Raw genomic sequence first — 16,215 nt, 5'->3', positions numbered from 1 at the left:
CTTTTAAAAATCCACGACTTTCCTTGATCTTTTCAAGTTTTCCATGACAACGTGTTCGCATTTTGCAGTGTCAAAATGCAGTGTTTATTTTGTACTAAGTGAAAATCTGTTTCTTGATTCCTTTTCTTTCTTTTTTTTAATTGTTCATCTTCTTCCTTTTTTATTCCCTAAAAGAATTCTTTCAGTTCTTAGTGATTTTTTGCTCATAAACATAATAATTTTCAATTACTTTCCATGACCCACAATTACATGTAAAATCTATGACCTTCCAGGTTTTCCATAACCCATACGAACCTTGCTACAGGTCTGTAATTATTTGTAAAGCAATAGCCATCATTATGAACCTTAGCAAAAAAGCTTCTCAGCACATATTGGTATTCTCTAATATTCTCTAATAAAATTATTTTAACCTTTACGATGACAGTGAAAATTCTGCACAATTTTTCAATTATTTTATTTTCAATGGTTTCAACATTATTAAATGGGGATATACAAATGTCCAAGTCTACTAGATAATGTAACAGTAAATAGCACCTGACTGACATCAACAAAACACATCTGTGTTTTTTTAATCAAATGCTTAATAGAAGCAGTAAATAATACTGTAAGTATTATTATTTTTAAAGTAAGCATTGCTAATTTACTTATTTTGACCATAATGAGGCCTACGGAACTTTTATGAAAAGTACATACTAGAAACAACACGTATGTTATCTTGTGAACAACGATACTTATACAAAGTGGTCATGCTGTTTGTCTGACTTGCTGCCCGTTCATTCACTTCTCCCATTGTGTGCATGTACATCTCCATGGCATACACTTTAATTCTTTCAATATATCCCTTGTCATTGCTATGGCAACAGATAGTACCCCTTTAATTTTTTATCTTTATGGTGCTGCTGAGCCTTACTTTAAAGTCAAACAGATGCAAGACAAAGGTCTATAGGACAAGTAATTCATGGTAAGGTACCATATAGTCACCCTAACCCTAACCCTCCATATAGTCGCCCTTACCTTACCATGAATTACATGCCATCTAAGGTGTCTTATTTTGTAGAATGATTAAAAATTAATTTTCACAAAAAGCCAAACCGAACTCTGGCCATTTGCAGTCAATCAAAACGCAAAGTAAATTATGCGTGGAATTTAGAAGCACCAGCCATGGGAAAACACGCATCAAATATGATATTGGGTTAGATTATACTTACAGCGGTTACCAACATGCGACCTATCGCCTTCAAAAGACATCTCGATAAAATTGCGTTTTGGTGGACGTCAATCAAACAGATCAAAGAAAAGCCGTTGAAATTGTTTTGAATTCTGAGAACATTTCGAGGCAACAGAACAAAGAAATTGACAGTTTTATCCACTGACGGATAGTAAACTTTACGAAAACATTTGAAATATCGCTACACCTGACAATGCAGTGAAAATCAAAATTTTTAATTCAAAAATAGTTTTTATTTGTGCTAGAGAATCAATTTAAATAAAGTTTACCTTCTCTTAGGGAGGTAAAATTCTTAGTTTCTTGCAGGGTTACCTAGGAATCTTGTCACAATTCAAAATAATTTCAACGGCTTTTCTTTGATTGACGTCCACCAAAACGCAACTTTATCCGACTCTTTTCAATGCTGTAGGTCGCGTGCCATTGGTAACCGCTGTAAGAAATGCTAACCCTTCAACCTGCTTTATTGAGTGAATGGATGCTAAACACAAGAGTTAGTATAAGAGTGTTGGCCAATGGCGACTCCAGCTTCTTAAGAGCTTTTCACGTGCATCGATAACTCAGTATGGCACATCTGTGGAATTACCTGTGACTTATGATGCTTAACCCTTCAAATTCCAATGGTGATCAGCATAAAATTTCTCCTAGTAACATCATTGCTTAAGCTATCAGAAAGGTTATGAGAATAAACAATATGATCACCCAACATGAATCCTCATGATAGTGTAAGGCTTTCTCCCTACTTCTACTAGTACAGTGTAGAAATGAATGGAGACAAAAAGGAGAATCAATTTGTATTTTGATATCGGGTTAACTATTAAAGGGTTAACATCTTTTCTGCCCATGGCATAAAGTGGACCTTTGTGTGATCTAAGATTTGGTAGCTTGTGCCAATAATTTGCATTATTTTCAGATCTTGTGCAACAATGATTAATTTAATTTACAAAAGTCATCAAACAACAAGAGATTGAATAGCTTCTAGCAATCAGATTGGGTCAGTACATTGAAATCTTTATTAGAAAAGATAAATATTAAGGAAAAATTAAGGAAAATTATAACATTTACTTGTAGAAAATAGGTGTTAAAGTTCAAGTGGAACATTCATTAAAAGATGTTAGTTATTAACAAGTTTCTGTGTTGATTGCGTACTCCTTGTCGTGTCTCATCAGCAAGCGCTCAAGCACTAAACAATTCTCCAAGCAAATAGCAAATGCTTAAAATAATAAATATGTTAGTAACATTAGTCAATTTTTGGTCAATTAGCACATGCTTTACCTACTTTTGTTATAATAATTTTGAAATGGTTAAATGTAAAATGAAAAATGTAAATGTAAAATGGCTAAACTGTTAAATGTATAATAAACTGAAATTAAAATAACAAGTGAAGTTTAGAAATAATTTGCATTTAATGCAAATTACTTCTAAATACCACTTGTTATCTTTGATCTAAAGGCGCAATGATTATTTGGCTCCAAATGCATGTATGACAATGCAATATATTGATCATTTTTGCTTTTCTCATAACCAGTACAATCTGACTGTTGTATGCAATGTGCAATTCCAAAACAATATCCATACACCACCCATGGAAGGTTGTTTGTTTTCACCCCCCTCCCCTCAGGAAATTCCAGTTTACCTTCATACTTTAAGACCTCCCTCCCCCTAGGAATTTCCGATGGCCTTCCTTGGGGTGGGTAGGGATTTTTTCTGGGACTGCACAGTAATTATTAATAGTTTACTACTGATGCCTTCAAAAGGGTACAAATGAAAGGAATAAATTATGACTAACATCCCTTCTTCCGGTAGTCAAACAAGAACAAAATTATGAAATGATCGACCATAACAGTATAGACTAGTCTTCACATAAGACAAAAACCACAAAGGTGACAATTGGTATGACCAAGGGTGGTGCCTTTAAACTAAAGATCCTACAGATGCATGACGAGAGTCTAACTTATTTAACAATGTTTGCACTTACAGTACTTGTACATCTGTATGCTTGTGTTGTAATAATATTATTATTGTATACACGGGGATGCAACAATGCAAACATAACACAACCTGGACTAAACACAAACAAACAAAACAAAACAAAAAAGAAAACAAGTAAAAAAAAAAACAAAAACAAAAAAAGAAACAAGAACAAAAAAAACAAAACAAACAAAACGAAACAAAAATAAAAACAGGAAAGATTTCCTTTTCTTGTGCTTTTAAATACTTGTGTGTATCTTGATATATGCTTGTATGTGTCAGACATACATGTATTAAAGCAGCCTAAATTAAGCACTGGGCCACATTTTCTACCAAGGTAAAATTCAGAGAAACTCTACGTGAAGTGTAAAGGCATAAGATCAACCCTACAATGTGAAAGCATGCATATTAATCAATTCAACTAATCATTTTAATTTGAAGGTTTATGTACATCAACACTAACAGTAGCCACAACAAACTGCCGAGTAAACAGCTTCTTTGCAGTGCAACTTCAATTATTTTGTTAAAACTAATTCACAACTTGACGACGTCAAACACACATGCAAATACAGATTCCCAAAGAATCCATTAATAAAGTGTCAACAGAGTATCGTTACCATCTACTATCATAAATTATCTTATTCTTAGCTTAGCAATTAATAATATTAGCCAGTGGAATACTTTCCAGTGCTTTTTGCTGCTCTATAGTATATTCCATTAATAAAATACTCTATACATTATTTATTGTGTTACATTATAAGCAGTGGTGTATTATTTGCAACTTAAGATCTATGCTTAAAATTGTATATTATATATTATGTGCATTGTTTATAATAATTATATTATTTGCGTATGCGAGGGAGACTACAAAGTCGTTTTATCTTACGTTCTTTTCTTTACATAACTTGCTGGATATATTTTAACCCATCTAATTTTCAATCCATCTAACTTTCGGTAAAATAGTTCAGTAACTTGTCAGTTGTTCCAATGAGGTAACAAGGGATTGTTGGAGTTAAGGCAACCCTTGCAATGAACAAAGTAAGGCAATATTGCACCTAAGGTTTCATTTCTTAATCAATCCACATCATCATTGTTAAATAAGTCATCTGGCGGAACCATATCAGTTGCAATTGGAGCACTGACTGCTGGTGTTGTATTGTTTGTTAACCCCGATTCAGCGGGGATGCCAACCATAGTTGGTAGCCCTAAATTAGTTGGATTTGCCTGCAAGAGAAATTGATGTAAGGTCGTGTCACTTTAATGTGCTGATCAATTCAAAACTTGAACAGTCCCCTCCCTTGGGCAACCCCTTTCCTCACCCCCTGGGGCAATTGAAATTTTGGAGATTTGCTTGACTGTTCAAATTTCTGCTTTGCAAACAGCGATATAATAATGAGACCTTCAAATTTAACTATTTTGAAGCCCGTTTTGAGTGAGCCATTTCATCACAAAGGCAAAATACTGTCCTTGAAAAACTCAACTCCAAAAACCAGCAATTGAATTCCACTAGACCAAAATGATGAATACAGTTCAAATTCCCCACTTCCTAGGGAAGGTACCATCAATTGAACAGAAGTATAAAAGTTGTAGTAATACTAGCATGTCATCGATACACTACTCAAATACTCTTTTGGGAGCTGAAAGCAATATCATAACGTTGCTCCAAACCCGGCAGTCTTAAAGTTACCCAAATCAGAGGACCTAGTAGTCTCGTGTCTACAGATGCACATGTATTTAATTTGGTTTGGTCTGCTGGCCCTAATTGTTCAAAGAGTGGATAACGTTATTAAGTAGATAAAATGTATTGGTTAGAGTACATTTTATCTGTTAGGTAATGATTTGTCCACTGGATTAAGTTATCTGCTCTTTGAACTACTGTAGCAGGGCCTGGTCTGCTAGTAGATAACAGTGATGCCAGTAGCACAATTGTTTTTAACTAATTTCAGAGGATTGTAGAGCAAATTGAACTCTGACTTTTACTTTGGTAAAAAAATAAAAAAAAAATAAAAAAAAATTATTAACACCCAAATTAACATAATTTAGGACTATTATGGCTGGCTTACATTTTTCCTTGGTCTCCCTCTGCTTCGTTTTGGGAGTGATGTGTCTGGGGGCGGCTGAAAACAGAGTAGAGAACATGTGAATGGATTTGAGTTTTAAAGGTCTTAGCCAACCAACAAGGCTAACTTAGGTTTGACCCAACCATGCAAAACCCTTAGAATTTTAACGTTTTGTTGAATTGTATTTCATACTCTGATTGACAGCAAAAGCTGTATATGTTGCGTTCCTGACCCGGATTGGCGATGGGATAGGTCAGGATACACCGTTCAACCAGTTGGCCAAGACTCTAAGAATCACTCAATTTATTAAATTATTGCATTAATGTGTTTATGTTGTTCCTGAGATTAAAGGTCGGCGCAGACAAGGAACACATCCCAAGGACTATGGTGCCAGGGACAAGTCCCTTGTAGTGTTTACACAAAGGGACTGATTATTTGCAAGGACCAATCCCATGAACATTTCATGCAAAGCCCCAAGTATCACTTTCATGGCAAAAGTCCACTTTGTTAAATTCAGACTTGTTTAAATAATTATTAGTGTATCACTTTGAGGGAACAAGTCCGCTTCCTTCAATAATTTATTCTGACCAGTGTAGATTAGTGGCACAAAATTAGTCTTCTGAAGTGTATTATGAGTAATTCACAATGGGACAAGTTTGCTGAACTAGCCCCTGCAACAGCTCCTGTCTAGGATTGGTATCCCTGTGTGTTGACCTTTACTATAGAGTCCTTAAGTGATGATGTCACAAAAACTATTTTTTAAAATTTTTGAAATTATGGGATTTGTTAGTATATTTAACAATTAGACGGCAAGCTCAAGGTTTCTATCGGCCAACTATCAAAAGGCGATAGAAATCGAGAGCGAGCCGTCTAATTGTTTTAGCATACCTCAGTGATCCATCTATGAAGCAAAAAAATCTTTTTATTTCATAAATTTTGATATATTTGTGCAATGATGAATGCTAAATCGCGCGCGCTCTGACAAACTGCCGTCTATCGATCGATAGACGGCACCTGTGTAGCCAATCAGATTGCGTGTTATGCGATAGTCGGTCACTGAAGTATGCTAATTGGAAATAGCATGATGAAAAATGCCTACTTGCCAAAAATCAGCATCTTCCATACAAATCCTTCTAATTTTGCCTCAGTTCCAAATGTTAAGAACTGAGGCAAAATTAGAAGGATTTGTATGGAGTCATCTCGAAATAACAGAGCTAACATCTTGCCCGCAAATTGCAATAAGATGCTGATTTTTGGCAAGTAGGCATTTTTCATCATGCTCTTTCCGAATATACTAACAAATCCCATATTTCAAAAATTCAAATATTTGTGACGTCACACTTTAGGACTCTATTAGTCTGATCCACACGCTGACTATAATGTGTTCCCCTAAAATTTATTTTCATTTCAAGCCATTTTATCACACTATCAAAATACACACTCGGAAAACATATTATTTATAATGAAATTCTATTGTGTCCAGTCCTACCCATTTTCTTGGTCTTCCTCGTGGCCTCTTTGGTCCAGTGGGAATTGGCTTGGGCTGATAGTTTCAATAAAATAACAAATGAATTAATTAATATGACAAAACAGGCTCTGCCGCAATAATTATTAAGGTGTCCATGTGAGAGATATTTCTATTATAAACGGGTGTTTGTCTTAGAAAGCTGTCCATCTGAAAAGGCTGTCCATTTAGAGAGGTTCCCCTTATTGTAAAGTGTCTTTCGTAATAGATGTGTCCGTCTTAGAAAGGTACCTTCTTAGAGAGACCTCTTTCTTAATTTTCTATCTTCGAGGTTTTGTATCGTAGTTGTCTGTCTTCGAGAAGAGGCTTTCTTAGCTGTACAGTTAGAGGTGTCCAGCTTAGAGAGCCGTGGATGTTTAGTGCATTTGACTCAGAGAAGTGTCTGCTCTATAGAGGTTTTTTTGAGCTGTTCTTCTTAGAAAGGTTAGCTGTTCATCTTAGAAAGGTGTCTGTATTAGAGTAGTTCACCTTTAAAAGTTGTGTCTTTACAGAGAGGTGACCATATTAGAGATGTTTTTTGTAGGTGTCTGTCGTAGAGCAGTGTCCATCTTAGAGAGGTGTCTGTCTTAGATAGGTGTGCATCTTAAAAAGGTGTCTGTCTTAGAAAGCTGTCCATCTTGGGGAGGTGTCCGTTTTAGAGGCGTGTTTGTGTTAGGTGTCTAAGAAAGGTTTTTTTCATGTGCAGATGTCTTAGAGAGGTGTCTGTCTGAGACAGGTGTCTATCTTAGTATCCATTTTAGGGATGTGTCTGTCCTAGGTGTCTGTCTTTAGAGAGGTGTCAATCTTAGAGGAGTCTGTCTTAGATAGGTGTCTATCTTAGTATCCATTTTAGAGATGCATCTGTCTTAGGTGACTGTCTTTAGAGAGGTGTCCATAGATCTTCAAAGCTATTCAGTTTAGCTGTCAATTTTTGTTGTGTTAAAAAGGTGCCTGTCTTTTAGATGCGTTGGTCTTAGAAAGCTGTCAACCCTTAAAGGGGCGTGCAGCTTGAGACATGTCTACTTTGTGTGTCTTTCTAAGAGATGGGCTAATCTTAGTGAAGTGCCCCATCTCACAGTGAATGACCCCACTAGGTGAGGTGTGTCCTTGAAGAAATGAGGATGGGTAACAAAATGAGATTGAAAACAGGACAAAAATGGCCTGCTGTGACACAACCCGATTACTATTGTGATATATGCTCACTTTTCCAGGGCACTAGAGGCATCCTTGAGAAGCTGGCATCAGATCTCAAATGTTCCAAGTATTTATCCATGTAAAACAGATTTGCTTCTTTGTAGTATTACTGTTGCTACAAAATTTGAAGTCCTTAAAAGTTTAGATTACCGGTTGGAAAAACCAAAAGCTTTTTATTTAAAATGAGCCATATTTTAACGTCCAAAACAACTTGTCCTTCCATTAAATTAGACTTATCATTAGCTTTTGATGAACCAATCTATATGCATTTTTCTGACTTTTTGGCCAAACAAAATTGATTTATGCCCATTTTGCAGAAAACTCTTCCAGTAGACCTGCTTCTTTGAAAAGCTCTGTTTTCACAGGACCCTAACAACCGGCAACTGTATTGTTTACTAGGGCTGGGAACATTGTTCTGTTGTTCGTTCTTTTGTCCTCTCGACCAACCATGTAAGACTTTGCAAACGGTGCAGGCCACCCCAACCCTTCATATGCAGAAACCACACCCTCTGAGTGTAAATTATTTACTTGGACAAAAAGCCGTTGCTCTATTTAATAACTGTATCGTTCTGAATAAGCTGCCATCTTTGTTACAATATGTTTACATTTGTCATCTATTCTCAAGGAAACCGATGTAATAGAACCTTAGATGTCTGGGGTTTTTCCCATTAAGGGTCCATACTGTGTTTACAAAGCATGCATGTGGTCGTTCTCAGTGCAGCTGTCATTGGATTAAAGGATTAATTCACCATGTATTAAACTTTCTTTTTCACTGCTGTGAGAAATAAAAGATTACACAGACACCAAAGACACTAATTTATTATGTCTTGCAACACAATGTGAAGATGCCATGGTCTATCAATCTAAGTCATGAACAATACTTGGGTTGAAATTAAAAAGAAAATTGAAATGTCATTTTGCAAAATGGTGAATGATCACTGAGAACAAAAAAGGTATTAAAACCACTTTGCACTGCGTTTTAAGAGGCATTTCAGAAAATCAAATGAATACTCTACAGCTCTCATTTAAAGGATTTCTTTCACTAGCTCAGAATTTGCGGCCATCTTCTACAGCATAATAAACAGCACTAAGCCATAGGAAAGAATTTAATGTTCTGTAGTTTCTAATGAATGATATAATCTGCAGACTTTAACATTAGAACCACCGTGGGCAGCTTAATAAACCAGACATCCTTGTGTTGCAAAGTCGACACAACCAAAATAGCTATTTTCTTTTTTGAGGTCTTTTCCTATGTCAGATGTCTTGATGTTATTGTAAAGAGATATTAAACTCTGATCACTGTTGAGATCAAAAAGTAACTTGCATAGTTAAAGGCCCATATGACTTGATGAAAATCGAAAATCTCCTTAGCTGACCATATAGGCGTGGATTGGTTCTTTTGTCTCCGTATCTCGACAATGTTTAGTCTTGACAAAAATTACCTTAAAACCTTTTGATTCACTACGTTTCCTCCTTCCTTATCAAATTTCTTTACAATAAAGTAAACTTTATGGATAGAAACCCGAATTATTAGATGAAAAGCTAGAGAACAGAAGAGAGTTTCTTAGACATTTGTGCACTCTTGTAGTAGTTTTGGAAAGTCTCCCAGATTTAATCCCACGACAAGCTTTTGTCCCTGTTGTAAGGGAAGCAAGTTTATTGTTTTGCAAGTAGAAATTTTGACTGCGTTCATCGGGCATAAAAGACTATTATTAGAGGCTTTTATGAACATGTGGTCGGGTCATTTTAAATTGCTTATAAACAATGTGAATTAGACCTTTCTTTCAGCCGATAAGATATTGATTTTTTTCTTTTGATTGCTATTAAGCCCCGCTGAAAAAAATTAAAAAGAAAAATCAGAACCAACAAGAATTGAACAAAGATTTTGCACTTTAAAATGTTTAATTTTTACATAGAGCTGGGCAATAATGTTATCAGTTCTAAATAATCACTGGGATATTAAAGGGAATTTGTTGGAGGCGACTTTGGCATTCCTAGCGGAAGATATATTTTCGCTAAACACGTATTAAATGTGATAATAACTTATAGCATTTGAGTGGCGTCCGAAAGTGTGATATTTCAATTGAAAGGCACGGAAAATTGCGTTATTGCCTTTTTATCCGTTTTTCAAACATTTTGAAAGTCGAATTTTAGAATTTTTAGAATTGTGGAAACGAGTTGGACAAATTGTTACGTTGTATAAATTGTCGATTTATGCAAATTCATTCGCCGGAGTTGAGTTTCTAATATGGAATGATTATGACAACTAGCGCCCACGGCAGAAGTCGACCAAGCCGTACTAGCTGAGAAATAAAAATAACGAACAAACTAAAACAGCTGCAGTATCGAAATCATTGAATGATAAGCTTAAAGGAAGTCTAAAAACTCGGCACCTGCACTATACATAACCTGACTGTGGGTTATTAAGTGATATCTGTGAATTGTTTTTAAAATTTTCTCGCTTATTAGCATTGTAAGTGGGCGAATGTGCTCGCACGATAAGATCTAAAGCTTGAACGCGCTGTCACCAACTGCCTGGTGAAACCACGAAAAAAAACTGAAGGCGGAATATCAGACAATCTACGTGGTTTTATCACGCGATAATAACGATATCCAGCAAAGCTACTACATAGAGACGTATTAAAAAGAAAACTGTGGTGTTCTCTTTGCGTTGTTTTGTTTTGCTAACGTTTCATTTGTTGTGACAAAGAGCACGGGCTATAAGCCACTCTTTGTGGTTTCCGGTTCTTTTGAAGCTTTCAGTTCTGAAAGAACTTTTGTGACAGTATATTTTGTTCAAATTTGAGCGTAAGCAAGTATTGCTCAGTACATGAGTTTTCGTTCAATGGAAGATTTCGCCCAGAATCGCCCGAACGTTTAATAGCCGGAACACGAGATCTTAACAACACAATATTTTGCAATTTTTATCACCATAATCCTTGCATCTTTTTATTGTTCTCAAGAAACAAAACTTACTTCTTCGCATTTTCAACTTAACGCCGCTAAAATAACAGGAACTCGAGGCGATGCAAGAAAAACTGTATTTGCAACGCCACATCGAAAGCACGTGGTCGCTAGCGGATCTATTGACTTTTGCCGCGGTTGCAGATTCTTGCACAAAAGTTACACAGATCTAAAAATATTTCAACGAGTGGGCTGAGCGAGCCTTCAAAATGTTTGACAACATTTTATGTAAAAGTCATTGTTTAAAAGCTCCACAATGGTGACTTCATATTCTCGAGTATAGTGTTTGCACTATTCGCAAGCGATCCCACGTGAAGAATAATCGCTAAAGAAGACGCCTTGTCAGCATTGAGCGAATTTTCATTGGCCACTATTGAAAGACAGGAAGATATAGCCCACAATTTCCGCGTAGGTTTTGCTAGTTCCCCATCGGCATAACCGATCACCTTTTCTTCTTTCAAAGTTTTCCATTTCCTTTCGATTTTCGTCGATAATTTTTGCCCCTCGCTTATTGGGCAATGTTCCAAGATTGGTCTAGTGTACTTTCTCAAAGTAGCTGTGTTTTCAGATTAAAGCTATTACACACACATTGTCCAGACGCGAAACAAAAACGCCTTCACAAAAACCGCGCACGTGGAGTCTTTTGATTACGTTGTCATTCCGCTAACATGGCGCTAATAATTTTTTTCCCGCGAAAACAACAGCCGCACCACGTGCTGCACGTAGGCTAAACACACGCATGCGCTGTTGCAAAACTCACGTGATTCTGGGTGTCTGCACGAAACTATGGCGAGAATTTCACGCTTCGGGAAGCACAGATTCACGAAAAGTTTTGCAAACGGGTTTTAAACGCCGGAAGTCGAATGAAACAGAAGCAAATGGTGGATAACAAACGCGCGAGGTTTTTTTCACAGCAGCTCGTGTGTTTTGAACGTTGCCGGCTTTGCGTGTACGTCGTAGGCGATGTATTATATCTTCCTTAGCCCGCATAACTAGTTATTATGCGGCAAAGTTGTAAACATTGATTGTACAAAGAGATGACCACTTGGTCTTTCTGCATTATTAACCCCCAAACAAAAAGCGTATTGAAGTGAAACTGTAATAGCTTTTTTAGGGTTCGACCACAGAAGGAAAAAATATCGCAATTTCTTTAGTTGATGGCGTAAAGCGCGCAATGGTTGTCGCAAAGCTAGGCTGTAGTTGATGTGTTCGTGATTTATACGTGCAGTGATATCGTCTTGTGTCTAATAGGATAATACAAAGCGTACATGTATTCCGCAGGTCATCCAAGGAACCAAACACATGCATAACACAGATTCTGTAGCAATACAATGACGACAAGCACGCTACTCCCGCGAGAGAGAACTTCGCGCAACTTAGCGCGCGCTATTTACAAACTTTACCACAATGATTTCCCAACTTACCTTAGGATTTTTGTTCTTCGATCCTTTCGGTCTCCCTCGTGGTCTTTTTACCACCGGAGCACTGTCATCCTGGGCCTTCTGCGGCGAGAAAAGTTAACAAACGATGATATTTCGTCGAGCTAAATTTAGCTCTTAAGAAGTGACCTCTGATAGTTGTCACCCCGCGCGAAGACGCAACGGACAAACCAGCGATTTGCATCACTGAAATATACCACTAACAAACGAGCTGTACATTTCTATCAAGGTACCTCTGGAAGGTTTTTTCTCGGGCGCCCTCTCTTTGCCTTCCCAGGCACTTCCGCTGGTGAGGGTTTTTCGTTTTGATCTCGTTCCTCAGCTCCTTCCTGTGTCGTTTCCGTTGCAGTATTTTCCTGGCGTTCTTCAACTCCTGCCAATTGAGGTTCGGTCATTGTACGCGCGCTTCAAAATTATTTCAGTGTAATAACGCGTGATAGCGTGAATGAGAAGTTTAGGCCGTGCGCTTTGAATTTTTACGACCCCGCCTTTCGATTTTGTAATCTCTTTGGAATTTTTTCCGATTTTGTCGATCAGGCGCGAAGCGTGGGTGTGGGACTCCTCTTCCTCGAAACGCCGACTCGAGGAGAGACCTCATTTAATCGCCCCTTGCAAGTTTACGCTGTTGTTGACGACTACACAAATCATTCGCAAATTTACTATCGAGTGCCTGTACGCTAATTGTCTAATACAACTTTAGTGGCAGTGATCTGATTGGCTCACACGTGATCTATTGTCAAGTCGTCCCGCGTAGAGTAGCAGAGACCACCCTGCGTCTTTTGAAGATGCCGATTTGATTGACAGTCGATTGGACCGGCCGGAAATGAAATCAAATAAAAAAAATTCGCTAGGTTGCTATAGGTATTGATTTAAATGCATCTTGTATTCCGGCAGCTCATTTTTGCCGCGAAATGTAAAGGGTATCTATTTTTGCTGGTTTCGTAATTGAGCATTCATTCGTAGCGAAAAGGGATTATGCGGATAATGCTGTTGTGCTGTTTCGTGAATGCAACTTAACGCCGTGTGCAGACGAATATCGGAAAAGACAGCATCTATGGAACTTCCTTTTTGAAGTTCATTATCAGCTAACCTCAAACTGAGGAAAGATCTCGTAACTTCTCGAAACAGACCTCACATTGTTGGTCAGTTATCATAACAAACGCTTATATCCATATCCATGCCAAAGGAATTTAAAACTTGATCCATTTTAACAGGTAATAGTCCTTCGAAAGAAAAACAACCGTTTAAACGATTCATCTATTGATAACAGCTGACAGCAACCGTTTGAAGGTGCAACAATTTCTTCATGAGAATGGATAGGTGTTAAATTAAGTAAACAGGAATTGAAAAAAAATTGTGTGTTTGATCGCGTGCTTGCCTGAAAACGCTTAATTTTTCACTTCAAAGGAGTTTTTAAGCAAACACCTCTCGCACACAGAAGTATACAGCTTTTGTCCATACTAAGCCTGCCTTCACAGGTGACCAAATCCTAAATGTTGATGGCTAAATCGCGATAACTTCATCTTTGCCAGGGTAGAGCAAAGTGCCGGTTTATTGCATTCTTAAGCAACGTCAACTCGCAAAGCTATCGCTCCCCCAAACAACAGAAGAGTAAACATACTTTGTGGAAAATAATGCCGTCGACAAGTTGTAACAGCGGGATTCGGAAGCAAATAGACGAAGCTTTTCTGGAGTAAACAACACAAGCTCATTGAACGTTGTTACTCAGTATACAATTTTAAACAACGCTAATGTGTGACGTACTTAAACGTATATGAGCAGTTTTTGTTTGAAATTGTGCTCATGACGTTTTTGCTTGCGATGCAAAAATACCTAGCGTTCTTTTAATAACTTGCAATATACGTACGTTCGTCAAAACGTTCAGTGCTCATTTAGTCGCGAACAATGTTGGCTTATGGCCAACAACGCACATTGTTGCAGAGGCATTTATGTACAGAAAAAAAACCTGTTACATTGCTACATTGCCAAAAAGCATATGCATAAACAGAAAAATGTTATCATAACCAAGGAACGTGCTTGCAAAAGAACTGCAAACTAATTGGGTAAGATGCAAAATGGCGATCGAATTAATATATGTTTTGTCGAGTAATGGAAGGTGATACGATTCATTTTTGCATGGATAATAGTCGAGTAAGGTTCATTTTATGTCCAAAGCTGGAAAGACCGATTTACATTCAAATGATTCACTCCTATTTTAAATCTCACTAGGTCTTTTGATAAAGTGAAAATGCACGCGTCAGTTCGTATTTTTGGGTTGGAAATTTTTCAAGTGCTACCTGTCATGTTTAGCAGTTATTTGGCCTTCTTGCGAAATTACCTTCGAATTCTTTGCGAGCTTGTCTCGAAACGTTTGGCCCTTGCCCCGTTAAAGACGTCAGTCGATTACGAAAGAACTGAGCAATTTCTTCAGCTGTTGAAAATCGTGACTCAGTATTTTTATGTTCTTCTGAAGTACTGACACTCGTGGTGTTTGCATTTTGAAATCTGCTCGCGGAGTGACGGACACTGTTCACTGGGATATGGGTGTTGACGGGCCTGCAGTAGATTTGTGAGTGTGTAGATTCAGTTTTCTCTCATAATAGTAGACTACACAGCTACAAGACGATTGGTGAACGAATATCTTTTTGAATATTGTAAAACGAGGAACTGAAGAGCTTTTATTAGGGGGGCCCAACGAGAGCATTTAGGCAAAACAATGTTCGGTGCTCTAGATCATTTTGTGCCCTTTAAAGACACGTTTCTGTAAGCGAGTACAGATTGTTCTTTCTGGATGTTTTAGCTGAAAATTTAACTTGCAAAAAGTTTTGGGAAACGGAACTTTAATCCCCGAATTTACCTGAGCTTAATTGTTGGTTTTAAGAAAATGCTAGCCGACCTTTTATCGTATTTTTAACAACATATACGCCTCTTCGAAAACGAAAGTTTTCCAGTCGGTTACGAAATTTTGAGGTGATACTTAGTCGAAGAGAACAGTAGGTTCTCTTGACGACTAAATCCGAATGTCTGTGGCGATTTAGGCCACCCAAATAGTTATCTACCGAAATAAAACGTTGAGTGAGTGACTCTTCAGTATTTCGTCCACAGACAAAGCCTGTTTGACTCACGCCAGTGAAGCAAATAATCTAATTCGTAGAGTGACTTGCTTTATAAAATTCTTTTGTCTTTGAGTTCTCTAAAGTGCTGATAAGATTTCTAATAATCCTGCTTCGAGCAGATTTATAATGGAAGGGCAACATACTGGGTCGATCGCATGCAAGGAGGGAAGAATTAAGCTTTTATCAATCATGGAAGGTTTTATTTGAACCGATGCCCCCCGACACTGTAGATTGTTTTCGTCACTGATCTTAAAACTATAGCTACTTTGTACAGCATAACAAGGAGCTTTACAGAGACTTGCTGTTCAATAGCTTTCATCTGAATGGCCACACATTGAGATTTTCATCAGCATAATAAATAGCACCATAGCAAAATTACATCTTTAGGACTTCAAAAGTTTGAAACTCTGTCAGAGGATGGCACCAGAGGAACGTTATACACCTTCATGCATTTCATTGAATGATTATTGCACTGTAATAATTATTACAGTGAAGAATTGTATTTCGCAGCTTTATAAACAGCAGAACTGTTCAATAACTTCCATTTCAAGGCTCACACTTGGTGCAGGGTTTCATCGGAGGACTCTTAAAAGATTGAACGGCGAGTTGCGTGCATGCTAACTGTACACAGTATAAAAAGCTGCCCGCTCAGTAGTTTATAAATGGCTACTCGGTAAACACATATTTTATCCACCGATTCAAAACCCACAAGTACCTTACACGCTTCAGGAAATGTCTCACC

The 16,215-nt window shown here is 37.4% G+C and overlaps 1 protein-coding gene across 1 annotated transcript; it reads right to left on the bottom strand.

The window, feature by feature from the left end:
• Positions 1-437: 437 nt before the first annotated feature.
• On the bottom strand, positions 438-13,000 carry LOC146463117 (uncharacterized). Its single transcript, XM_085084862.1, has 5 exons — positions 12,591-13,000; positions 12,343-12,420; positions 6,746-6,799; positions 5,260-5,313; positions 438-4,420 (listed from the first exon to the last, which is right to left on the bottom strand). The coding sequence occupies exons 1-5, from the start codon at positions 12,750-12,752 to the stop codon at positions 4,271-4,273; spliced, it is 498 nt and encodes a 165-aa protein (XP_084940988.1). The 5' UTR covers positions 12,753-13,000; the 3' UTR covers positions 438-4,270.
• Between the last annotated feature and the right edge of the window lie 3,215 nt (positions 13,001-16,215).

The sequence above is a fragment of the Pavona decussata genome, unplaced genomic scaffold, assembly GCF_977016875.1.
Source record: "Pavona decussata unplaced genomic scaffold, jaPavDecu1.1 SCAFFOLD_180, whole genome shotgun sequence".
In the NCBI taxonomy this organism is placed as follows: domain Eukaryota; kingdom Metazoa; phylum Cnidaria; class Anthozoa; order Scleractinia; family Agariciidae; genus Pavona; species Pavona decussata.
The sequence above is the reverse complement of the archived record's forward strand: the minus strand, read 5'-3'. Positions and strand labels throughout refer to the sequence as shown.

What these genes read in the sequence shown, in the direction of transcription:
- LOC146463117 (XM_085084862.1), bottom strand. Translation starts at nt 12,752, where the DNA reads ATGACCGAACCTCAATTGGCAGGAGTTGAAGAACGCCAGGAAAATACT. An exon ending in CGAGAAAAAACCTTCCAGAG is followed by an intron (nt 12,421 to 12,590) that starts GTACCTTGATAG and finishes TTCTCGCCGCAG; the next exon opens with AAGGCCCAGGATGACAGTGC. An exon ending in GAGGAAGACCAAGAAAATGG is followed by an intron (nt 5,314 to 6,745) that starts GTAGGACTGGAC and finishes CTCTGTTTTCAG; the next exon opens with CCGCCCCCAGACACATCACT.